We start from the raw sequence: 26,924 nt of genomic DNA, 5'->3' as shown, positions 1-26,924 counted from the left end.
ATCTTTAAGGTCTCCCTATACACGAAAAGCGATTTACGGACCAACCTTAACAGCACGAAGAGTAAACACACCCGTTTTACACTTAAAATGCAATAAATTTCATTATAACAAGATGAAATATTACATCTGACGAGAGTTCAACATCAAAATCCAGGTCAGTCAAGCCATACTACTAAATGTTCTTCTATATCCCTAGTATTTGACTACTATGGAGACCTCACTCTCTAAATCTTGTGAAAGATAACACAATCTATGGACATTGTTCGTGTTATCAATGAATTAAAAAGACTCATCGTACATGGTTTAGCCTCACCCAAATTGGTTGGCCACTCAAATTTCAAGTCTTCGCGCTCTGTCCACATATGAGAACGGGGATGTCATTACTTGGGGATTTAACTCATCGAATTGATATGTACCTCCAATATTTTCGTAATGAAGAAGGAATGTATATCCTTGTTCTTGTTGAAAATCTCTAATCTTCCAAATAACGATCTTGTGCTAAACAAACACACCCTTAGGGTTTCAGCAAACTGCGTGAATATCTCCACAAATTGAGAACCAAAACAGTCAGGCCGGCCATGCCTGCTAAAATCTGCCACGGACACAGAAACAAAGATGTTAGACATTTGCAGATTTTCTGGGAATTGTTCACAGGGAAGAAAGAGGGGGAGTAAAAAAATCAATCATGTGCAGGGAAGATATAAATATAATCATGAGGAGCTCTGGAATGATATTTAACGACATTCAAAATCTAAACGATGTGAACTACATAAAGTGTATGCAAATAAGAACCAGGTTGTGGATCACAAAACAAAATTAGAAATAGAAAAAGACAAATAAAAGAAGAAAAAATAGAGCATTATAATGTGGGCTCTCAAGAACTGTCAGAATTTCTTCACTACACATGGCAAACAGAAAATGCAATTTGCTGACACATGTGCTAGGTGCACAACAATGCCAGAACACACATATGACGGGGGTTAGCCCAGTGGCCAAAGCAAGTGTATCTTATTAATGAGATAATGAGATAACGAGATCAATTCTCCTCTCCCTCCATCCAATGTACTCAGGGTAAAACAAAAAAACAAAAAAAAGAGAGCATAGGACTTACCTTTGCATCTCTACTATAACGGTTTGGCGCTGAGCGGATGAGTAGCCCTAACTTCTTAAAACAAGATCTCTGAGGCATCAGAATCACTACAGTATACTGTTTTTTGCAAGGAAAATGCAGTATCCTTTGTAATGCCAACTGTGCTGTTAATGGTGTTAGAGTCTTTCTAACTTTGGAACGAACCTCTTCTTGAACATGTGCAGCAAAGATTATCAAATAATAGTGGAAAATTTGCTTCACAAAGATTGAACTTTTCTAAACCTATGTAAGTCCATAAAAATGGATGGCAATATAGGTACAGTTTAGATGGCTCTATTTTCACATTTTTGATAATAGGAAAAGCAGCTAACAGAACATAACAAAGAAAACTGCTTGACTATGTTGCATGGTCAAACCAAACCAGACAAAGCCATGTGTCTCAATCAAGTGGGTTGGGTTCATGAATCTTTTTTCTTTTCTTTTTTTTGTATAATTTAATATAACTGTGTCCCATGTCAGTTTTGTAGTTGTAACCAGGCCAGGGGCAGACACATATCTTGGATGCTTATTCTAAGATAGAACCACTCATCATACCCCTATGCTATGTTATATGGACTCGGGTACGGGTGTCGGGTGCGGATATGTATCTAGAGGTCGGACTCATTAAATCTTAAATTTAAGGGTATGCGGACTCAGAAAAAAAATATCATATTTTTATATTTTTAATCTAATATGTGAGATAAAATGGTATTATATGTAACTTACAGTGTCAAAATGACATTTATAGTAATTATACAATAATATGCACATATAATAATTGTGTTATATACAATTATATAAGAAGTATCCGTTAAAAAGTATCCGACACATAACCCATACCCTTGTCCGAGTGTTGGGTGTCCGACACGGGTATTTGATCTATTTTGAAGAGTCCGTGTAACATAACCCCTATGTCCTTGCTTGTTTGATAATATTCATATTATCAAGAAAAACATTTAATTGTACAAAAAGCCCATTTCTCAACAGGTTTTACACCCATGCATATGTTGAGTGACAGTGTTATACATTGCAAGGCAACATTATGGATGAGCTTGACAGCAACAGAATCATTAGCATGGAAACTGAATATTCAATTAACAGGGGTAACTAATAGGAAGCAGACTGCAATGCAAGGCAGTAGAAATGCAAAAACCACAGTAACTAACCTCAAAAGATGTGCCAACATCACCAAAATAGATCCTTGATTGGTAGCTACGTAAAATCCTATCCAGCCAGTCGTAATTCTCCTGAAAGAGCATATGAATTGGAATATGGAATAAATGGATAGAGAATGAGATTGGGATGAGTAAAGTAACAATGCACCACTACATGAATCAAACAAAAATGCTGATTAGCTACTCTGCACTCTCAAGAAAAATAAGTACGACAATGAGCTTTAGTTATCCCTTTAAATTCCCACTCACCAAACTCCACCCCCCCCCCCCCCCCCCTCTCCCCTCAACTCAGTTCTCCTCTTCCTTCTACTTTTCCCCCCCTCACCTTTTGTTGGTTCCCCTTATCCTTTTTTTCTTTTTGGAAAAATTCAGTTGTTCAAGGCTTTTGGTTGCCACCTGTATATGTATAAGCACTAGTACTGCAATTAGCACCATTCAAATTACTATAAAAACTGAGGCTGCTACTTGCTTCTATAGAAGTCACTTAAACAGAGGATGGGGCAGGAGCTATGATGCGGTATCAGAAACCTTAGCAAGCCATGTTTGATGGAAAATGAAAAGTGGTTAGGGGCAGCTTTCATTTAATTATATTTTAGACCTTAATTTTCTCTAATGCACAGGATCAATTTTAGCATTTTTATCAATTTTGCATGGGCACAACTTGCGCATCTGGACCTCTTAAGAGTGCCAACTATATATAGTAGCATTCATTTATTACCACATTTAAAATGTTAGTCCTTTGTTTGGATGCATAAGGAAAATGCGGTGAAATTTTGGATTATTACAAAAATATAAATATGTGAGGTTTGACACACGATGCATATAACTTCCCTCTTCTCTTCATCTGATTCTGGAAATTAAATAGAAAATGAATGCGCTACTCGGTCCAAAATGAGTGCCGTGTTTGATTAAAAAAACACTAAATTTAAGAAAGCAATAAAATATGGAAGTCCCTTCATTTTTTGGCATTACTCTTCCAAAATTGCCCTGAACAAAGTCGATAAATAATTATTGTATAGTTTTTATGGCATTTGTAATATATTTTATCAAAAGGGTAATATAGGAAAGTAAAGATTAACTAATTTGACTTTTTCATTGTGGACATTCATTTTGGACAACTAAAAAAGGAAAGTAAGAAATTATCTCTTGGATGGAGGGAGAAACTAAAGGCGTGGAACTTACCTGCAATCCATTTTCATGGGCCCTTTGTTCAATTTCAAGGATAGTTAAAACATCTTCATCTGTAGGTCCTTCCTCCAGGAGACATAATATTTCTTCCAAAGCCAGATCAACCTGCAAGAAACATTGCACAATTAAGTTAATTAGCCATTCAACTGCTTAAAAAATTGCACAACTATAGTGAACATACCACTGTTGTGGATATATCCGGATCACAAGAAAAATTAACACTAATATCCCCACGAACATTATCAACTATTGAAGGCTTATTACCACCAAGGAATACAGAAACCCCAGCAGAGTATATCTAGGATGCAAATATATGCAGTGAAGAATTAGACCAAATAGCAAATCAAATAATATAAGAGGATATACAAAATACAAGCATAGACACCTGGCCATGCTTGAAGCGGAGAACCTGCAGTATTTTTGTTTCCAGAAGTTTGCTCAAAAACCCAACAAATTGAATGTCTTCCATCAATCACACGTATTAAAAAAATAAATAAATAAATAAAGGACAAAATCATCACTAAAGAAAAGAAAGTCGTAAAAGACTACTGATGATGAACCATCATGACTTTTGAGTTCTCAATAGAGGAGCAAAAAAACAAAACAAATCCAAATACCATGTTTTCATTCTTTAGTTCAACAGGAAAGCATAGCTGGACCGAACATTGTGCTTCCACCATGGGGCTGCAAACAACTTCTCTACAAACAAATGTAGGGCATCAAATCGGCATCTCATTACAACATAAAGACTATTCATGTGTTCTTGTGTGCATATATGTATACTCTTTTTTAATAAAAACAAAATTTAAATTAGAAGTGCCATCCAAGTAATAAAAAAACACACACACTACAGCAGCTCAGAACCTCAAAAAAACCGGAAAGGCAATAAAAAGCTAGCAGCTAGCCTATCCAAGATTCTAACCAAAAACCAAGGGCACCCAACATCGATCGCCTCCTCTACCTCCCCCCACTGCAAGGGGTTTTATCTACCACCATAATTGATGAAGCTAACCAAATTTTTTAACTCCCTTCCACATCTAGCTTTGCTACCCCCATTCCACTTTGCAATTCAAACCATCCCTCTCTAGTCTTGTTTTCGCTTTCATTGTCATAAACAACTTCGAAGGCCAGATCCTCAAATCCCTCAACTGGGAACCCGAGAAACTTAGACCATTAATCATTTTCATTACTCAATGTGACATGTCAATCTTTTCTCCCAATTTAAAATGGTTTAGCGTACCAGTTAGGTTGCACTCCATTAAGTTCTAACACCCACCTGCTGGTGTAGAACATGAGAAGACGAAGAAGCAAACTAGGGTTTCAGAAAATCTCAATCAATATTCATCAAGCAAAACATAAGTCTTTCCTTACACAATGCCCATACACCCATGTATGTAAACAAAATAAAAATGGAAACAAAATGTTAAAAACTAAATCTCCTAAAAAAACAAGGGCAAACTTCACTTTACCATCACATGGTTTACTCCATGTGTAGTTTACCCATCATTGGGAAATATGCACATAACCCCCTATTGTGGACTAAAGTGCACCATCAGGCATTCCGTCCAAGATGACAAGTGTAAAACACGTGGCAGGACATAAGGGGGTTATGTGCTCATTTCCAAATATCGGAGATAAACTGCACATAGAGTAAAGCACAGGGTTAAAGTGAATTTTGCCTCCCTAAAAATGACGAAAATGTCTATGGTTTGGACAATGAGTTAATTATGTACAAGGATAGTTTAGTCTTTTCAGTTAAGCTGTTAACAGCCCTGATGATGCACTTTAGACCGCAAACCACTACGGGTTATGTGCTTATTAACCAAGGGGGTTATGCAACAATGGGCCAACCACAGAGGAATAGAGTGAATTTTGCCCAAAAAACTAATCTTCCAGTTGGACCCTCTTACGCCTCACATATGGCTTCTTTCTTCCCCTTCCTTGGTCCCTATCACCTGCTCTATCTCCCCTTGCCAGTGCCTTTCTCTTCCTGAAGCACCAGTTATAATATTGGCTTCAACTGACTTATTAGGTTTCCTCCTCCCTGTTCCAACTCCCATATCCATCGCAATAGCCAATAACTTGACCTTTTCACCACTACAAGTTTAGATCCCCTACCTAATCTACTTACCCCTTCACCCAGGCCCATCCTTCAACCCAACATCATCATTTAACATAGTCAAAACCCCAGAGCTTCTGAAGACCACCATTTCCAAGTCACCTCCTCCAGGAGCAAGCATAGCCAGTGGAGTACATACTAATGGTTTCACAGCCTCCATTTGTGAAAAATATGAATGGTTGTTTCCTCAAGTCATTGTATTAAAGTTAAAGTTTAAGCCAGTGCAAATCACAACAAATCAACAGGTCCAACAAATTAATCCCATACTCACTATCTGCCATTCCAACAATTGTGAAAATTTTGAAACATTGATTTAGCATTAAAAAAACAACGCCCAATTAGTACACATTAATGTGTGTTTGTGTAAAAATATATGTATTATTGATTGATGTGTTGTTGTTATGTTGTATCTATTACAATTACAAGAATTCCTATTATATAGGAGTGTGTTTGGGAGTAGGTGGAGAGTAGGTGAAATGGAGGTGGTAGTGGTGTAGTGGGTTAGGTTTAGTGGAGTAGGTGAGGTGGTAGTGGTGGTAGGTGATGGTAAATTCTAACAGCCCCCCGCAAACTCAAGGAGGATAGAAACTAACCAACTTGAGTTTGAAGAGAGGAACAAAACAAGAAAATACATAAAAATAAAAAAGGATAGGAGACACTGTATGGTCGTGTCAGACCATTGGTGAAGACACTGAATGGTGGTGTCATAACGTTGTAGAGGACACTGGATGGCGGTGTCAGACCGATGTAGAAGACAGTTTATGGGGTCATGTCGGACCGTTGTAGCAGACAATGTTGTGACAGGTGTGGTGACAATTTACGGAGTCTTGCTGGACCCTTGTAGAAACTAACCGGAATCAATGTCGGGACAGTTTACAGAGTCTTGTCGGACCCTTGTAGAAACTAACCGGAATCAATGTCGGGACAGTTTACAGAGTCTTGTCGGACCCTTGTAGAAACTAACCGGAATCTATGTCGGGACAGTTTACAGAGTCTTGTCGGACCCTTGTAGAAACTAACCGGAATCTATGTCGGGACAGTTTACAGAGTCTTGTCGGACCCATAAAGAAGCTAACCGGAATCAATGTCGGGACAGTTTACAAAGTCTCGTCGGACCCTTGAAAAGTCGCACCATCAAAAGGTGTGCCCAATCTTTCAAAAGGCGTGCCATCAAAAGGCGTGCCCAATCCATAAAAAGGCGTGCCATCAAAAGGCAAGCCTAAGTCATAAAAAGATGTGCCGGACATGATGGCGAGGCACGTGAGTGCCTTGGCTGGCGCGCCCGTTTGTCGTCTGGCGTCAAGGGCGCGCGATACGCGTGGCTGCCTCGCTATTTAACTAAGGTTGATGCTGAGGCTGAGGCAGACAAAAAACTTCTGAAAATCCTCTGAAAAAACTCTTCCTTTGCTGAGAGAGAAACTCTGTAATACTCTGTAACCAACCCGTCTCTGAAACACTCAACAACATGGCCTCTTCTTCCCGTCCAGCTACCCAGAACATGGCCTCCTCTTCCCGTGGTCTGCTCACGCTCTTTCCAGAACTGAACGAGTCCACAAGAGAAATAACTGGTGCGGTGGCCAGTGAACCTCAACCAAACACCTCTGGTTTTGCTCCGTTGAACTTTCCGATGCGGTCGGTGGAGCAAAAAATGGCGGTGCAAACTGATATTGAGGCCAATCAGTATACTCTGAAGTCATGTGTGGAAACCATGACTGCGGTCACAAACTTGTCGCACCGGCTGCAGAGCAGGACAAATGAGGTGCAACAGTTAAACTCCCAGTTGGCTCTGCTCCAACGCATGTATAAGGATGCGCGAGCAGAGATAAGTGTGCTAAAGACAGAAAACAAGGAGCTGAAGCGGAAGGCCACCGTGATGTTCCGATTTGGAGGGCCAGCATATGCTGTAGTGGAGGAGCAGGGAGGAGGAAACTTGCTTGGTGGTCTAGGAAGCATGGAGGCAACACCGTCAAGGGCCGTCCAGGACGGAGGCAAGAAGAAGAGACCGGTGGAATAGTAGAGAAGGGAAAATCCCACTGTGGGTGTGGTGGTTTTGTTTGTGTGTGTGTTTTTTTTTTTTTTTTTTTTTTTTGGATGTAAAATGGTGAACGGGGGGAGCCCCGACATGAATAAAAGGAGTGTGGTGTGCAAGTTCGTCTTCTGCCTGGTTGTTTTTTGTTTTTTGTTTTGTTTTGTTTGTTTTTTTTTTTTGTGTTTTTTTTTTTTTGGTGTTTTTTTTTGGTTGTGCAAAAATAAAAAAAAGAAACAAAAAAATAAAAATAATAATAATAATAATAATAATAATAATAATAATAATACTAATAAGAATGGTCTGTGCAATAGATGAAAAGAAACTTAGATATATAGATATAGAGATAGATTAAAATAAGAGAAAGTGGAGTGGGGTTGATTAAATAAAATAAAATAAAAAAGAAAAGGGGCTCTTTATGCAGGTGTATGTCGGCTGAGAATGCATTACAGAATTTAAAGAGAATAAAAAAAAAAATAAAGGGTTTGAAAGTGAAAAATAAAGAAAAGAAAAGAAATGGGGAACATGTGGGTTGATTATTAGAGAGAGAGAATGAGTGGTGAACAACATAATACGGGTGTGATTAAATAAATAAAAGAAGAATGGGTTTGCCTTGAGTAGAGAGAGAGAGGAGAGATTGGTCACCATTGCATGTCCTTTCCATTCTTTTGCCCCATCTCTCTCTGCCTCTCTTTCCTTCGACCCAAAGAACAAAATAAATTTCCAAACCCAGATCTCAAAATGGCTTTGTCGGCTTCGTCGGCGGCGGACTTGGTGAGGGAAGCCGCGGCGGAGTTGTCGATGGCGGATCGGGATTTGGCTTTGTCTAAAAAAACGGAGCTCCTTTGACGAAGTGGCGCTTGGCTTCGTTGGCGGAGTGATTGCGGCGAGCGAGAAGCTTGGAGAAAGCTTGTTGGGGGAGATTGTGCATCCAGAGGTACATGAAGACAGTGATGAGAACAACTCACAGATTCCCCTTGATGGGTTTATGATCCAGTTCAACAAGAACACATTTGGTCTTGCTGCTGCTGGACTACTACAGGTCCCACAATTGCTACTTGGAACATCAGCGAGGACTCTTCTGCCGATGGTTTTATTCCAGAATGTTGCTTCTGGTCCTCCAAACACACTACTGCAGGTTGCTGTGAAAAATAATCAACCTGTGTGGTATTTCAGTGATAAAGTATCAGTACTGTACTGGTATTCTTCACCGAGGATGGAAATTGATGACGAGGAAGATGAGAAAACAAAGAAAGAAGAGTTTCTGGTATGTGTTTGTGATATGTGTTGAAAAACTCCCGCGGGCAGCGAAGGCAAGGTTGCCGGCCGGCTGCCCGCCGGAAAGAAAGGAGTATAGGCCTAAATCTTATAGCTCTGATACCATGTAAAAATATATGTATTATTGATTGATGTGTTGTTGTTATGTTGTATCTATTACAATTACAAGGATTCCTATTATATAGGAGTGTGTTTGGGAGTAGGTAGAGAGTAGGTGAAGTGGAGGTGGTAGTGGTGTAATGGAGTAGGTGAGGTGGTAGTGGTGGTAGGTGATGGTAAATTCTAACAGTTTGGGAGGGGAAAGATTGGGTACACACTTTACCTTTGGCATAATGCACAAAGTGGTTGCCCCAAGACTTGAACCCATAACCTCAAGGTTATTAGGCCAAGGTTTTACAATTGAACCAATGGTCACCCTTGATTTAGCATTAACATAAATAAAATAAAAATCAAATGCAGACCTACCTAATTATGGTCGATGGAAAAGTGAAAGGCAAGCCTTTGAGATCATCACGGCTGCAATGGAAAACGGGTTCAAGAGGTCTTGGAATTCCACCCTACATCATGATGAATCACAAATCCATTTAACAATAAATACTAGAAGCCCAGCAAAAACAAAACAGAAAAAGAGCAATGAATACTAGAAGATGCTTAGCCTAGCTAGCTTCGATGACTTACCAAATACTGCAAAATTAAAGGGCAAGCAATAGCAGGATCAATATTCCCAACAATCACAACTGTAAAAGTCGAGGGATCCTTAAAACAATTGTTGAAATATTCACAACCCTTAAATGGATCAACTTTTTTAAGATCACCAATTCTAATTGGCTGCATAAGAAGAATTACCATTAAATCATAAGCAGGACAAATCCATCAAAAAAATATGATAATTTAAACCAGACGGTCAATCATACCTAAAAAAATAGGAGTTTCCATAATTGAGCTTCCTCACTCGATTTGCAAATGCAGTGTAAGGATCTCTCTCTTGAGCACGGACGGCTTCTTCTGCCATTTGCATCACTATCTTGATGTCTTCTTCCCTTGGTTCTACATCTGTTATAAATAGCTGACAAACTAGCTGCCAGAAAGAAAAAATCAAAAGGTCAGTCGCAACTCCAGAAATTTTTAGAGACGGGGTCACTATGCATGCTCAAGTTCTAGAAACTCTTCCCAAAAAAAAAAGAACTTTTAAACTAAATAACATTTAGACCTTGTTTGAAAACTTGACTTTTAGGCTAGAAAAAGCCAAAAGGTTTATTTATTTATTTATTTTTTTTTAAAAAGTACCAAAAAAAATCCAAAAGCAAAAAAGCTAAAAACTCCTAAAAAAAGGAAGTCATACATACCAGTTAGTATGTTTTTTCATACAACTAGAAAAGTCATTATCAAATACATCGACTTTTTTCACTTTAAAAAACAACCAAAAAGCCAAAAAATTATTTAAAAAGCTAAACCTCAAACGATGTCTTAAACTTCTCAAACTTTAAGTAGAATAAACTGCAAAAATATTGATGTAACATGTATATAAGTATCTCCTCCTTGAAATCCCTAACTCTGCTGTCTCTTCTGCATTTCTCTTGCTGCTTTGTCGTTGGAAGCCTTTTTCCATTGATGCCTGCTGGTTTAGTACTACTATGAACTATAAGTTTGACCTTTTCTAAGAAAAAAGTCATTTTAGATTATGGTTGCTCCAAATCTTAGTCCTAAAAAGCTCCTCATTATAGGAGCCTGTCTCCATTCCCTAAAAGGTTGTGGTTTAAATGGTGTGAAGTGAAAACACTTAAAACAAAAGGGGCAGGCCAATGCCCAAGGCTCCCTTAAATGCAAGGTCTAGATATGATTAGATGTATGCAGCCTTACTCCCCTCCCCATGTGATAGGTTGTTTTTGTGTTTTGAATCCATGATGTTCGGGTTGCAATAGAGCAATGTTACTGTGGTGCCAACACCTGCCCTCTAATTAGGATTGCCTCAAAATACCATCCAGTGGATTTTGGAGATTTGTGAGACTACTAGCTGGAGTAATACAGGCTATGCTTCATTATGTGGTGGGCTAAAGGTTTTGTTGTAGGTTTGAGATTTAAAAAGGTGGAAGAAAGAATTGAAACATTATAGATGTGTAGAGATTTCTTTGATGTCTGAACTAATCTCTTATGGAATTGACATGTATATAGATTTTTAGGCTGCTAGATGTCTCCAATTTCAAAGTTTTGAAGAGCTTCAACAGTTTGCTGGACCTTTCTCTTAACAAGTTCCTATCAAAGTGATGAGTATATAGATATCTTTGGGCTGCTGGATTTCTCCTCGCTCTGCCAGAACAGGGACTTAATAATTTTTCATTTTCCCACGGTTTCTGTATGGCACCACCTTATGTTTTTCAAATGTATAAGTGTATATTTTATATTTAGTTAACAAGGTGTCCAAGTCTTGTAGAGCATCCTATTGTCCCCTTGGAATGAAGTCTGCCTGTCCCACATGCACTGAGTTACTACAGGAAGAATTCCATGGGAAGGCCCGAAAGAGATGATTTGGAATCAGCACCTCCACTTTGTGAGGCAGTAGCTTATCGTGGCTTTCTTGTTAGGATCAAACACACCCATAAAATAATCTCACACACACAGAGAACGCAATATTTACGTGATTCGGCCCAATGCCTACATCCACGGACAGAAATGAGAATTTCACTAAAACAGAGCAAAAAAATACAAAACGGAGGAGGAGTATCATCTCACTCTCTCTACTCAACTCAGAGTTCTCATACACTTCTCACAACTCCCTTTTTTTCTGATACAATACATCATCTCCCTCCCGTCTCTATTTATACACAAAGATGAGAGAGAGAGAGAGAGAGGAGACAAACCCACCAAAATTTTCTACCTTCTTAATGGTGAGTGTCAAACATGGCAACAACGTAAAGGGAAGGGAGAGACTTGCAGATGCCCAACTCAGACTTTCACTTGAGATGGAAGTCATCGTACGCAGCATCCTCCTTGACTTTCTGCTGCCCCGCATGCGTGGGGTTGGAGCAACATGTCTTGTTTATCCTTGAGTTTGATATGGACATTATGTTATTATAGAATACAATGGTGCTGGATGGTTAAGCAATATATAATTTATGCAAACTGTTAAAATCCACCTACTCTCCACCTACTTCACCCACTTAAACCTACTCCACTAAACCTAACCCACTACACCACTACCACCTCACCTACTCCACTAAACCTAACCCACTACACCACTACCACCTCCACTTCACCTACTCCTTACCTACTACACACTCACCCTCTTCTATATATAGGAATCATGAATCATTGTAATAGATATCAATATAAATCAATCAATAATACAATTCTCTATTTCTCTTTATACATTAAATTTCTACATGGTATCAGAGCAAGGTTAAGCACTTAGTATTTTTCGTTTCACCGGCGGGCGGCAACCTCGCCTTGGCCGCCCGCCGGACCTCAACCTATTCCGCTTATTTTCTACACATACCTTCCCATCACTGCCTAAATCCTCTCTCTTGAGGCCAATGTGAATTCCTCTTCTTCATAATCTGCACTAACTGTGGCATCTTTTCCTGGGGCAAACTCTGCAACCCAACACTCAATCTATGCTTCTCCTCTATGCTCATTTGCCTCTTGTTAGGATCCTTCGCCTTCGGCTTTGGTTTGGGCTTCGCCACAGCCTTGAGCTTCACTGCAGCTTTCAGCTTCACGGCAGCCTTCGGTTTCACAGCAGCTTTTGGCTTCGCAGCTGGCTTGGCCTTTGCCGCTGGCTTGGGCTTCACAGCGGCTTTAGCTTTTGGCGCAGCAGCTTTTGTCTTAGCCGGAGCCTTCTTTTCCTTTTTCGCTTTTACAGCCTTCGGCTTTGCAGCAGCCTTCGACTTTGCTTCCCTCTGGTGGCTCCCCAGGTTCCACCTGAGCTGCATGATTCATTTATAGCTGCAATTGATAAGGGAAGTATTAGAACAATGCCCAATAGAAGTATGCCAGCTGCTCCTTACCCTACTCCTGGAGCACTATTAATAGGTGATGCTTTCAACATGCGTCATCCTTTAACTGGTGGAGGAATGACTGGAGCCCTGTATAAGGTGTTTTGTGCATCTCCTGATCAAGCAAGGAAGGAAATGCGTGAAGCATGTTTTGATTATTTGAGCCTTGGAGGTGTGTATTCAACAGGACCAATGGCTTTACTCTCTGGTCTAAATCCTAGCCCATTGAGCTTGATACTCCATTTCTTTGCTATAGCCATATATGGTGTTGGCCGTCTCTTGCTACCATTTCCTTCCCCTAAGCGCCTGTGGATAGCAGCTAGATTATTTTTGGGTGCATCGGCTATCATTTTTCCCCTCTTTCTCTCACATGGGCTTGTCCCCTCTCTCTCCTCCGTTTGATTTCAAAATCCATTATTTTTATTTATTTTCTCCAAACCACTTTCCTTATTTCCCCCATCTTTCATTTTGATTTCAAATATATTTTTATTATTTCTTTCTTTATTTTTCTTTCACATTATTTTTTAATCTTTTTCAAATTCCATTCATACCATATAGCTTTGCACACCAAACCATCTTTTATTCATCTCAGGGATCAACCCCGATCACAATTTTAACAAAAAAAAAAAAACCACAACAACACAAACCACAACACCACAAGATTTGTTTTCTTTTCTGCGGACGGCCACCCACCGACCTCACTTTTTCGCCTATTCCGCCGGTCTTTTCTTCTTGCCTCCGTCCTGGGCGGCTCTTGACGGTGTTGCCTCCGTGTTTCCCACTCCACTGGGCACGATCACTCCACCCTGCTCCTCCATTACAGCATATGGCGGACCTCCAAATCGAAACATAACGGTGGCCTTCCGCTTCAGCTCCTTATTTTCCGCCTTTAGCACACTTATCTCTGCTCGCGCATCCTTATACATGCGTTGGAGCAGAGCCAGTTGGGCGTTTAACTGCTGCACCTCATTTGTCCTACTCTGCAGCCGGTGCGACAAGTTTGTGACCGCAGTCGTAGTTTCAACACAGGACTTCAATGTATACTGATTAGCTTCAATATCCGTTTGCACTGCCATTTTTTGCTCCACCGACCGCATCGGAAAGTTCAACGGAGCAAAACCAGAGGTGTTTGGTTGAGGTTCACAGGCCACCGCACCAGTTATCTCTCTTGTTGACTCGTTGAGGTCGGGAAAGAGAGTGAGCAGACCACGGGAAGAAGAGGCTATGTTCTGGGTAGCTGAACGGGAAGAAGAAGCCATGTTTTTGGGTTGCTGAGTGTTTCAGAGAAGGGTTGGTTACAGAATGTTACAGAGAACGAAGAGGTTTCAACTAGAGAACGAAGAGGTTTCAACTGGTTTGTTATGCTTCCAAGCCTCAGACTTCGCTTTGGTTTATAAAGACAGAGACGACGAGGCCGACACGCGCTCTGTCAATCACGTGCATCGCCGCGTGTCAGGCGCCCCTTTTGATGGCTCGACGCTTTCTGTCGGGCACGTCTTTTGATGAAGTGGGCGCGCCTTTTGATGGCACGCCTTTTTATGGATTGGGCACGTATTTTGATGGCACGTCTTTTTATGGATTGGGCACGCCTTTTGATGGCACGCCTTTTGAAAGATTGGGCACACCTTTTGAGGGTGCGACTTTTTAAGGGTCCGACAAGACTCTGTAAACTGTCCCGACATTGATTCCGGTTAGCTCCTTCAAGGGTCCGACAAGATTCTGTAAACTGTCCCGACATTGATTCCGATTAGCTCCTTCATGGGTCCGACAAGACTCAGTAAACTGTCCCGACATTGATTCCGGTTAGCTCCTTCATGGGTCCGACAAGACTCTGTAAACTGTCCCGACATTGATTCCGATTAGTTTCTACAAGGGTCCAGCAAGACTCCGTAAACTGTCACCACAACTGTCACAACATTGTCTGCTACAACGGTCCGACATGACCCCATAAACTGTCTTCTACATCGGTCTGACACCGCCATCCAGTGTCCTCTACACCGTTATGACACCACCATACAGTGTCCTCTACATGGTTATGACACCCCCATACAGTGTCCTCTACAACGTTATGACACCACCATCCAGTGTCTTCACCAATGGTCTGACACGACCATACAGTGTCTCTTATCCTCTTTTATTTTTATGTATTTTCTTGTTTTGTTACTCTCTCCAAACTCAAGTTGGTTAGTTCCTATCCCCCTTGAGTTTGCGGGGGGCTGTTAAAATCCACCTACTCTCCACCTACTTCACCCACTTAAACCTACTCCACTAAACCTAACCCACTACACCACTACCACCTCACCTACTCCACTAAACCTAACCCACTACACCACTACCACCTCCACTTCACCTACTCCTTACCTACTACACACTCACCCTCTTCTATATATAGGAATCATGAATCATTGTAATAGATATCAATATAAATCAATCAATAATACAATTCTCTATTTCTCTTTATACATTAAATTTCTACACAAACATACATTTTTAATGGTGATAGTAGGATGCAGTTGGTATATATCCGTAAGGGAATAAACTCATATAAGATATGTAGTGAGATGCTTTAGTTTCTCTTTTTAACTGCATTAAACTATGTTTCCTTGCGTTGCGTTTCTTGTTCTATTGGTTTGTCTTTGGTCCAGTTAAGTCATTTGGCTGGCAGATCACAGTCAAAACATCTATGAATATTTTAACCTTTTGCAGGGGCTACTCCAGCTCGCAGGTGATGGGGTCCCCTTCCCCCATCAACTTGTCAAACACTCTTAAAAAAAAATTATTTATATTATAAATGTTATAATTTAACCTCAATAAAACACTAAGGGATCACATCATATAGTTTGACATCAATAAATGAATAATTTCTTCATTACATATATACATGAAAATGTGTTTGACATTATTAACAATGAAGTTATTATGCAACAATCTCTAAAAAATAAAACCTCATTAAATGCAACTGTAAAAGTTTAAATACTTTTCTGTTAAGACAAAATAGCATCAGAGTGCCACTGTAACGTTTATCACTAGTAATCTTACATCATAAGGGATTAAAGCTTTGTTGGGTTGAGTAATATTATATTATGTGATTTCTTCTTTTTCATTAGTAATAACAAATCCCAAAAAATGGAGGTCATGATCATTTGCCCTGATGCTATGACGTGGGTTCGAGTCACAGGAATCAGTCTCTCCACAAAAGAGCAGAAGCAATCCACCCTACCTAGTACCTATCCTAGATCCTTCTCTAGCTGGGAGCCTCGCGCACAGGTATGTCCATAGTACACCCCACAAAAACATACAATAGAACGTGAGAGATATTTCAAGGCTTGGAATTTGGGCCCCTCAATCCCCCAGCCTAGTTCCAGTCCTCATGAAACGAATAGAGTTGGACAGTACAAAGTGCTTGCAATCTAACAATTATGCCAGTCTGACACTTGTTGATGTGCTGGCAGAATATAGAAGAATGTGACATTCTAAATCCTTTTGTGCAAACTACCACGTATATACATTAAAGTGCTTTGAGGAAAAGAAAACAGAATACTGGACAGAGGCTATCTAAAGTACGAACCTGCAAGGCAGTTTCCAGGTCCGAAGGCGAGCAGTCACCCGAAAAGGTTCTCATATATGCTCCAAGTTTTGTTCCAACTTCAGCTCTCTTACCAGCAAGCATATCCATTAGAACTGATGGTCTATAACCAAAAACGCCAATTTCTCCAGCGATGGTTGAACCCATTGAGCATGAGAAGTACTCATTTTCTGGCAGTTCTGATAAACCCCCATATGAGAACCCTGTGAAGAGAACCTATTTAAACAAAATGTTAATAGTAATTACTATTATGATATGACTGATGCTAGAGGATATTCACTCAGTTAAATCTACAAGCAAACAAAGAAATAATTTGGTAGAAACTAGGTTAAATATCTACTGTATCAACATGCTGGCCAGTGCATAGGGATTCCAGTTAATGTTTGTGCCATAAACTAGCAGTACATGCTTCTCTGTAGATTAAGTCTTTCTCAAAACAATGAATTTCCTGTATGTATACAAAAATGTAATATCATTGAAATTTCCTGCCAAATTCTTATTTAATTTGAAAATTTGAATTTACACTCTTCTATCTTTAATTCTTTAGTGAAACTTCTAATTGAATTATGGGTCTGTGTTCTATGTCAGTATAAGATAGTGTCAATAAACCATCTCACCCATGCACAGGAAATTCAAAATGTAAATTTTTTACTACATTGCCCACACAAGCTTATACCTGGTCATCGAAGAAGTCTGTACACTTATAGCAAACTCTCATGCCAGTTGACAGAATTAGCTCAGTAGCTCCAGTATTCGAATATTCAAATTGCTGCACAATATGCCTGAAACAAAACATATGAGCAAGGTCAGATCATATATTCAAACTGCTGCACTATCCCATAGGTTCACATAATGATAACAAATAACCAATCGTTATGATTTTATCAACATTCCAACTCAATTATAATAATTCATGTGAGAAAGTGATGGCATGTTGCATGAACTAGAAGTTGGTACCAAATTCAAAACAAATTATTACTAGTTTCACTCATTTCCTTTATAAGAAATATTGCAAATGTTTGAAACACTAGTTGTGTTTTTCCTAACAATTACACTCAATGAGTACAGAGAACATCTCAAATTTTGAGAAGCGAAAACATCTCAAATTTTGAGAAGCGGAAACATCTCAAATTTCAAAACATATCAGACGTGTCTGCAAGAGTTCAAGAAATTTGGGATATGTATTTTTAAGTTCAAAATAGATGCAGGTATAAATAATGTGTATATATCTAATGTATGGATATTTTTAGGAAATGTCGACCAATCTCTGCTATTGAATATAAAAATTGGAGTACATACAATCTTTTTATTATTAGTATTATGTATATAATCTGTGATTGTGTCGATCACTGATTTAGTATTGTTTCCTTATTTATATCGTTTCCTAAATTGTATCATGAATCTATTATATATACATGGCCTCTACCTCATTCATGAGTAAGACAAATAATTATTCTTTTTAGTATCAAAGTTAGGTTAAGTACTTAATAATTTTGCTTCACCGGCGGGCGGCGGGCTTCCCTTGGCCGCCCGCCGGACCTCAACCTATTCCGCTGCCATATTTTCCTTTTAGTATTGCTTCATGGTGATCTTTTCTTTTGTTCACTGATTTATTCCTACCCCAAATATCTCTCTCATATTTTTTTTTTTACTCGCAATCCTTTTTTTTTTTTTGTGTGTGTGTGTTTCTGATCTACTTTGTCTTTTCCTCTGCTTCAACCTCAAATAAGTTTCTATCTTCAAACCTATTTGAGTTTGAGGGGGGGTATTATACCTATATCATGGTGAGCGTGGTGATATACTATATGAACCACCTAAGCCATCCCATCTAGCACACGACCCAAGTTGCGCTCTCTAGCGCACAACCCAAGCTGCCCCCTCTAGCGCATAACTAACGCCGCCCCCTCTAGCACACCACCAAAGCCGCCCCCTGGTGCGCTTCTAATAAGCCGCCCACTGGCGCACTCAGTCAACTGTTGCTATCATCGTTCAACATCATGTCATAAGTTATGTGTGTGTCACGCATGCTGGTTCAACATCCAGTTCTCTACATCGATCTGACATGACCCCTAAAATTGTCCTGACATTGATTCCGGTTAGTTCTTACAACGGTCCGGCATAACCACGTAAACTGTCCCGGCATTAATTTCGGTTAGTTCCTACAACAGTCTAGCATGACCTTAAAACTGTCCCAACATTAGTTCCGACTAGTTTCTACAACGATCCGGCACAACCATAAGCTATCTCCCGGCATTAGCTCCGGCCTCTGATGCCGACCAGAGTGTTTCCTGGCCATAGATGCTTCGGCAGCTCTTCTAGGGCAGTTCAATCCCTATTTTTTTCACTTTCTAGGGTGTGGTGTTGATGTATTAAACACTTTTTGGCCTTTTTTATTTGTGGACTACCATATTTGTTCGGTAGCATTTATTTGGACTAGCCGCTAAGTTTTTTTCGGGCTTCTTCCAGTCATCCATTGGCAAGTTGCGATTGTTGAACATCTTCACACCAGTTTGAGGGGGAGTGTTGAATATAGAAATTACAGTACATACAATCTTTTTATTTTTAGTATTATGTATATAATCTGTGATTGTGTCAATCACTGATTAGTATTATTTTCTTATTTATATCGTTTCCTAAATTATATCATGAATTTATTATATATACATGGTTTCTACCTCATTCATGAATAAGCCAAATAATTCATTTCATTCTTTTTTAGCAAGTATTCAAAGATTATTGGAACCTTTTTTCAATCGGTGCTGAGTATTGGAACCTGATACAAATATGATTTGTAAATTGGATGCTATGAGAACTTCAATCATTGCCCTAAACAGGTAAATTATGTGAGTATTGTATATGATTTGATAAAAGTTGAACCCCACATGCCTTGGGGAAGTCATTGAGACTAATGCAAATTCTTTGACAATCATAAGAATAGTGACAACCTCAAGTTAAAAACAAAGACAAAACAGGATAGCAATATTCATGGTTGCAAGTAATTATGGACATTGACAGGAACCTTTCTGTAACCTAATTTATCAGATCCCCCTCTAGTCTTATTTGAGGGAAGAGGGAGTGAGGTCCATGTGTGTGTGGCTTGGTTAGAGTGAATGGCTTCAAAAAGCATACTTAAACAAGGTTCATCGAATTGAAATATTTGAATATGGATAATTGTGCATGCCATAGGTAAATTTAATTTTATCCCATTTTTCTTAGAAAGTCAAGCATCATCAGTTTGTAAGGATTTCACCCCTGGAACACAGCGGATAGAATGACCATGTTCAGACTACAAATAATCCTTTGATTACTTACGGATTTACTTACGAGTTTTAAAACGGTCGTATAGAAGCAATTATCATTGGTGTTTGTAGATTCTCCAGAGCATTGGATAACTTCAGAAGACTTTAAAACTGCAGCTCACTCTATGCTTTGGTTATTAAGACTAAAAACTCATGATCTTATAAGCCTCACAGGGGACCATCAAAAAAGAAACAAGTGCAAATATTTCTGCAGCAAAACAATGTTATTGTTGTGTGCATATAGAAAGAGTTATAGATCAATGATAATTTTATTTCCTTACGAAAATTGTACCTCAAAAGTGGACAGAGGAATAAGCATCCAAAATATGATTTGAAGCAAAAAGACCCAATCAAGATTATGCACAGAAGCCAAAAAGTACTATAAATGCACCATTGTGTTTGACAATAATGCTTTTGAGAACTCACAAGATTTAAAGGATGAACATATGACTACAAAACAAAAGAAATTGCTGCAGAATTCCTAATATTTCAGGGTTCTTATATTTATTAGCAGATAACGTAAGAGTTACTGTAGTGTAAAGAGATTAGAAGTTTACCCTGGACTTGGTTTCATATAAACAATTTCTTCTGGGATGTGCTCATCATCCCAACGAGGTATGCTTCGTTCTTCCTAAAGAGAATTGATCTTTGACACAACAGTACTAAGATCATCCATTGTTGCAGTAGCCCGAGATTCTATGATCTTTATAACACAGCTACATGATGTTCGAAAATTCTCCACATACTTGGATACCTCAGATGCCGATATATCTATGCATATGTTAAATGTTACAAGAGCCAATTAACATATTTCCACATCTTATTTTATATAGGAAACCGAAAACCAGCAAATTTAATAATGTTACGTTAATAAATACTCACAAGGTAGTCTAGTTTTTTGAAGTTGTGCTTCATACTCAACCCCAACAACAGGCTCACTGCGGAGAAAATGCTCGGAAATTTTTAAAAAGAAGTGTAAATTGCTGCCAGACTTCATAAAAACTGATTAAAAAAATATAAAATCAATAATTCGCATATACTTGTAAATATTCATCCCTCAGGCTGGTTGATTGCATTTGATCACGTTCCAAATAGGCAGATTCAATCTCTGACATTAGCAAAGCTCGAGCAACAGAAATTTCACATTCAGAAAATCCATGCAGCCGAACCCTAGCAACCTGAAATGCAGGGCATTAATAAAACAAAGGAAAAGCAAGTAGATCCCTACATCAATATTAAAAACACACCTCAGTAAGAATTGATTTTAGGGCCTCAATAGTCCCTTTCTCTTTACAAGATGAAGTCATTATATAGGCTTTCACTGGACGAGCTACGACATCAGCAGCAGCAGAGCATGAAAAATATGGAGAATCCTTTCTACGAGATATTTTAAGAAACCTCTGATTTAAAGCATGAAAGAACATCGACTCTGCAAGTAAATTTCTGTAGTCCTTCACAGTTTTTAACTCATCCGCAGGCATCTTACAATTGATCATCACTGCAGACTGTTATGCAGAAATCAAAAGTAAGATTTCTAAAACTAAAATTTTCATGTGCTAGTTTAATGGACTTGCATGTTGATGTATTCAGGAGTAAACCAAAATCTACACAATTGGATGAAAAGTCCAGTGGCTACTAAACCCAGCAGCTTCAGATTCAACAAAACATGAAAAACGGGGTTCTTCATGAGATGGAACTGGAAAGAGAGGTAAAAGTGGAGGATCTGGTGATGAACTTTTATCTCCAAAGTGGGTCCTTATCAACTCAACTACACTCTGAGAGAGAGAGAGAGAGAGAGTTAACAAAAGTTCGACAACAAATAAAATTCTTTGTATAAAAGGAAAATCTAAATGTTAGCATATTCCAACCTGTGTATCAGAAAAATCTCCAACAGCTATCACAGCCATATTGTGTAAATGGTACCATTTCCCATAAAATTGCTCCACGGTATCAGCAGAAACTGTCTGGATTACCCTTTCTAACCCAATAGGTAAACGCTCAGCATACTGCAATCAACAAATGAAATTTTACAAGGGCACAAACTTAATAAAACTCCGCAAAAAAACAACCATCAAGTCGTCAATCAAATAAATATGCATTTATAACTGACTCAAGGATGCTCAATGAAGCAATGGTATTAGTAAAACACAAAACTATAATACAACACAATTTGAAAAACCCAGAAACCATTTTTTGCAAAGAAGGAAAAAAAAAAAAAAAAACAACAACAAGAAGGCAAAAAATGCAACAGCTTTTTCTATGTGTGTGAGTATTGCTACATACATAGTTGAAATGACAAATAGCAACTGAAATAACATATTGAAGATGTTAATATTAAACAGAAGATGTGAGCACAATATTAACATTACAAGGGAGCAGTGATCTTTATATGAAGACGATTCAAGTTAGTTTGAAAGTAAATGGTCAAACAAGCTCCAACCATGCAGGAAGAATCAAGTACAATGACCATGTAAAGAACCTCACCAGTGCATGAGACTCAAAATTGATAAATTGGTGGAGTTTAAAAAATTACCTTAGAACCTTCCATCATCAGAACCCAATGTGCATCCTGCATCCTTCCATTTGCATTGCGGTTCCCTCTGTACTCCTCCATAACAGCCCCTCTTTCTTTCTCCAAATCGTCTGTTGAGACTCGCACCTACATGGTAACAGGTGGTAAAAAGAATAAAGTAAAAAAAATGAAACTATGAAGATTATCACACAACAGAGAATTGGTTGCTACCTCCAAGCTAAATTCTGCCCCAATACTTTCAAGAAATTTAACGATATCATGATTTGATTTGTGTATTTCTTTGTGGCACTAAAAGCAAGATGCTCCACTATATGAGCAACTCCACGTTCATCCTCCTCTTCCAAAACTGAGCTGCAACAAATTTAACGCCTCAGATTGTTTAAAAGTTCAAAAAAATAGAAATGATTATAAAGGTATGACTAAGCGTGCAGGCCTATAAGCGTGTAGGCCCGGAAGAGGAGAGGAGATGGAAGAGAATAGTCCAGTTTATTACTTCACCTGTCGCCACCTCATTTAAAATGTTAAAATATTGTAATCCTTTACGCTGCGTTGGTTGGAGGGTTTGAGGAAGGAATTGGAAAGAGAAATGGAAAATTTAAGTGAAATGTGAATAAAATATACTTACATTTTACTTAATTTCACTCACTTTTTCCTTTTCTCTTTTCAAATCCCTCTCCAAATCTCATTTCCTTTTCCCTTTCCAAATCCGTCTCCAAATCTCTTAACCAAACACAACATTACTGTTTAAAGATAATGATCGTTGCCCATTTTGTTTAAGAGTCTCGTATACATTTTACATAGAGAAATAACGCTATGTTTGGTAACTTAGGAGAGAAAAGAAAAGAAATGATTACTTAAGTAATAAGAGAAAAGAAAAGAAAAGAAATGATTGTAATTTCTCTCCTTTTTGTTTGGATAAGTAAGAAATAAAAGAAAAGAAATGATTTTGATTTCTCTCATTCTTGTTTGGTTAGATTTCATTAAGAGAAAAGAAAAGAAATTATTTTATGTTATATTACCAAAATAACCTTTTTATATTTTCAATCATTTTATTTCTTTTATTTTTATAGGGGTAAAATTGGTATTATGAAAATATAAACATTTGTGGATTTCTTTTCTCTCCCAATCTCTCCACTTTTGGGAAGATTGAAAATAAGGGTTATGAGAGAAATGAGTTTCTCTCCATTTCTCTCTATTTCTCCCCATTTCTCTCCACTTAAGATAACCAAACAAGGAAGAGAAATACATTTCTCTCTATTTCTTTTCTTTTCTCTCCAAATCACTCAATCCAAACACAGTGTAAAAGGTCCTCCCCGCATTCTCTAATTTTTCTTCTCTTCTTCTCTTATGTGCTGCCCTTCTTCACTATTCCACCCCAACCAAAACCCCTGACAATGAGACTGTCAGGTGCAACGACATCCAAATCAAATTGTTCATTTTCAAAACCCTAGTGGTCGAGATCAATACCCCCCAACACTGAATGGTGAAATCATCATGCATTGTGTTGGAGAATTACCCAAATCACTTGGGCAAAATAATAATAACAATAAATAAATAAATAAATATCCAAATGAATTTGTCCAAAAAACCCAAGAGTGATGGTTTAGGGACAAGGAAGGAGCAAGAATTATCCCAGTTTTTTAAGAGAGAATTAAGGGGGAGACGGCCAATGTGGAAACTAAATTAAGGTTTGGAGACAGAAATCCTAGTTGTGTTCGATATGAGGAAGGTAGAAAATAAAGAGGATTCTGGATATTAGTAGTCTATTGGAGAGATCATCCCTATAATGAACTATTATGGAATTGGAATTGTAATAATATTTTTCTTGCATAGTATCTGAGAGGGCAATTTTTGGGAAAAACTGGGCCGAGCTGCGAGTTGGGCTTTAAGGCCCAGAAAAGCGAAGGACTAAGTAAAAAAGGCCGTAATGGTTACTCCGGCCTAGGAGAGACAGAGTTACTCCGGCCCAAAGGAGGTGGAATTACTTCGGCTTACGAAGTAATAGAGTTACTTCGGCTAGAGGATTGTAAAGTACTTCGGTTTGGGGAGCAACTTGGAGTTAGACCGGCCTTAGAGGCATACCGGTTTGAGAGTTATGCCGGTCGAGTCAGTGGTTCGGTCCGAACATACCACGGTTCAGGTATTAGAGAACCGAGATATGATAGCATGAAGAAGAACCGGACAACTGTTAGTACGGCCTACTTGGTGGCTCGGCATAGCCATTTTTACTTCGGTCAAATAGAAGTTCGGCCATAAAGAGAACCATCCCACTTGGTTTAAGCAGTGGGGGAGGGTGTGAAAGGATAAGCATTATCCTTAGGAGAATGAATCCTAGGAGGACTCTGCATGGAGAAGTACAAGTCCTACTAGGATTGTGCCACGGGAAACTTATAAAAGCTCACAAGCATCACCTTGAAGGAGGTAATTGAACACAATCTTTTTGAGAACTTAGAGCTTTGTCTATTTGTCAAGTTTTCTGACTTAGGCATCGGAGCGGTTTCCGGCACACACCCGCCGGCTAGCTCACGTTTGTGTTTTCAGGGGACAAAGCGACGTCGTACGGAGAAGCGTGGACTTGGTCAACAGGATTATACGAGGAGAATTATTTCCTCCCCGTACAGTATCATAGTAGAATTATTAGAATAAATACAAATACAGTTTTTCAATACTTTGCTTCTTAAAGAATAAGAAAATAATGATATTAAAGCAGTGCTCTACTAATTTAAAATTTGTCAAGTTAACGTATCTTTAATGTGCCGACCACGTGTCTCATTCATACTCTATCCATACTTCATACAAAGTAAGGATTGATAAGAAAATAAAATGCTAGTAAAAATGGATTTCAACAATTGAACAAGTAAAAACTATATATTGAAATATAAATTTTCATTGAACCTATTGAAAATTAAAAAGTAAATTGTCTACTTGGTCTTAAGCTTTCAATTCTAAAGATTACTATCTTACATTAAGAAAATATCAATGGTTTCCCACCATCCATTGTGCTTGCCACTAGTGTACATAATCGGTTAGCCCTTTCGCATGCAAATCACTCATGGCTCCCCTTTTTCCACCTCCTTTTGACTTACTTGAATTAACTATTAATTATGCAAAGTTTTCTTTATAGTAGAATGCACTAGGCCATGAAAAATTACAATCAACTTTCTTTCGGTAAATTACAAATCCACCTCCTGAGATTTGCTTAAAATACAAATTGTTCCCTATAGTTCTAGAAATCACATCTCGTTCCTTCAAATTTCTAATCGCATAACACATAATCCTTTTTGTTAATAAATCATTAAGTCAATCAATAATTTTTAATAATGACATATTTATATTTCATTTAACAATTCTGATAATTTTATTGTTGCATAACAGACTAGTTAGAATTTTTTTTTTGGTTAATTCTATAAATAAAAAAATTCTAGGGGAAATTGCAATTCAATGAAAGTTTTCAAAAAAAAAAAAAATTCAAATCAGTAGTAAACTTTATCAATTTTAATAATTAAAGTCATAAATTTTTCCATGAATTTGTAAATATTTTGTGAAGATACCACGTATTTGCAATTTTTCCAAAATTCTAACAAGGGTATTTGTAATTTCGAAAATCACCGGGCTAATCTGTATTTTAAACAAAACTCAAGGATATATTTGTAATTTACCCATTTTCATTTTTATAAGCTATAATCAATTGGGTGATTCTACTTACACTACTATTTAACCTTTTTACACCCTCCATCTCATTAGACCATTAAAAAAAATGTAATTCTCATTACACCCGCAATATATTACCAAAACTAACCCTAAATTAACTATTTCATTCTTTACACCACTAATTTTGGTAACACGGTGCTAAACAATTTACATTATTCCAGTGTTATGTTGCCGAAAAAAATAGATCTCTCCAACATTTTGTTGCTATACATTTACAGAGCCACTTTAATTTGTGGTGGGTCTGTTCGGTAATACAACACTAATTAATTTGAATTACTCCAGTGCCATGTTACTAGACAATATTTTTTTTCCTAGCATTCATTATTTTGCTGTCCAATTAGATGATAACAATAAATTAATTTGGGCCACTTGTGAAGTGACTGTTCAGTGATACATTGTTATACAAATGGGATTACTCTAGTGTCATGTTGCCAAACTACAATAAAGTTGTCTAGACCCTGTCACTATACATTGAAAAATTTACTTTTTCCTTGAAGCATCCATAAAAAATTCATAAATCAAACACGCATCCATAAAATCATACATAAAAAGTATCTATAAAATTATTCATAAAAAATCAAGTGTACGAATATCCATAAAATATCCATCAAATCTGTCATTGTTTGCATCCATCAATCAAACATGTTATCACAATTCATCTTAGTAATTTGTAAATAATTTTTCTCCTCTTAATAGAAATAGACATCCACACTTTTTAGAACCTATCAACCTCAATCGTTTCCCCTTAATCTTCCTATTGTCTCTATAGTAACCACTACTTTTACAAACAAGTGTAAGTCTTGGTTTTCTTCCATTGCCTCTCGCATCTGATGTCTTTATAACAATGACAAATCTAGTCTTCTTCCCAATGTCAGAAGCCCATTTAAT

The 26,924-nt window shown here is 38.1% G+C and overlaps 1 protein-coding gene and 2 pseudogenes across 3 annotated transcripts; 1 reads left to right on the top strand and 2 right to left on the bottom strand.

Annotated features, from left to right (window-relative positions):
- Positions 1-74: 74 nt before the first annotated feature.
- LOC114255922 (zinc protease PQQL-like) lies at positions 75-22,777 on the bottom strand (annotated as a pseudogene). Its single transcript, XR_014348289.1, has 17 exons — positions 22,536-22,777; positions 22,326-22,451; positions 21,661-21,798; positions 21,040-21,567; positions 20,833-20,970; positions 20,675-20,744; positions 20,350-20,563; positions 17,170-17,275; positions 16,476-16,709; positions 9,830-9,993; positions 9,594-9,743; positions 9,381-9,472; positions 4,110-4,191; positions 3,487-3,597; positions 2,296-2,376; positions 1,112-1,254; positions 75-592 (listed from the first exon to the last, which is right to left on the bottom strand). The product of XR_014348289.1 is annotated as a zinc protease PQQL-like (transcript).
- On the top strand, positions 12,039-13,536 carry LOC145805943 (squalene monooxygenase SE1 pseudogene; annotated as a pseudogene). The gene has a single exon (XR_014348291.1). The product of XR_014348291.1 is annotated as a squalene monooxygenase SE1 pseudogene (transcript).
- On the bottom strand, positions 21,646-25,345 carry LOC145805207 (zinc protease PQQL-like). The gene is made up of 4 exons (XM_082900271.1): positions 25,290-25,345; positions 22,562-22,676; positions 22,326-22,451; positions 21,646-21,798 (listed from the first exon to the last, which is right to left on the bottom strand). Exons 1-4 carry the CDS (start codon positions 25,343-25,345, stop codon positions 21,646-21,648), a joined length of 450 nt encoding a protein of 149 aa, XP_082756397.1.
- Between the last annotated feature and the right edge of the window lie 1,579 nt (positions 25,346-26,924).

Source organism: Camellia sinensis, chromosome 13 (genome assembly GCF_055761805.1).
Source record: "Camellia sinensis isolate YWXY chromosome 13, ASM5576180v1, whole genome shotgun sequence".
Lineage (NCBI taxonomy): Eukaryota > Viridiplantae > Streptophyta > Magnoliopsida > Ericales > Theaceae > Camellia > Camellia sinensis.
This window is presented reverse-complemented; position numbering and strand designations above follow the sequence as displayed.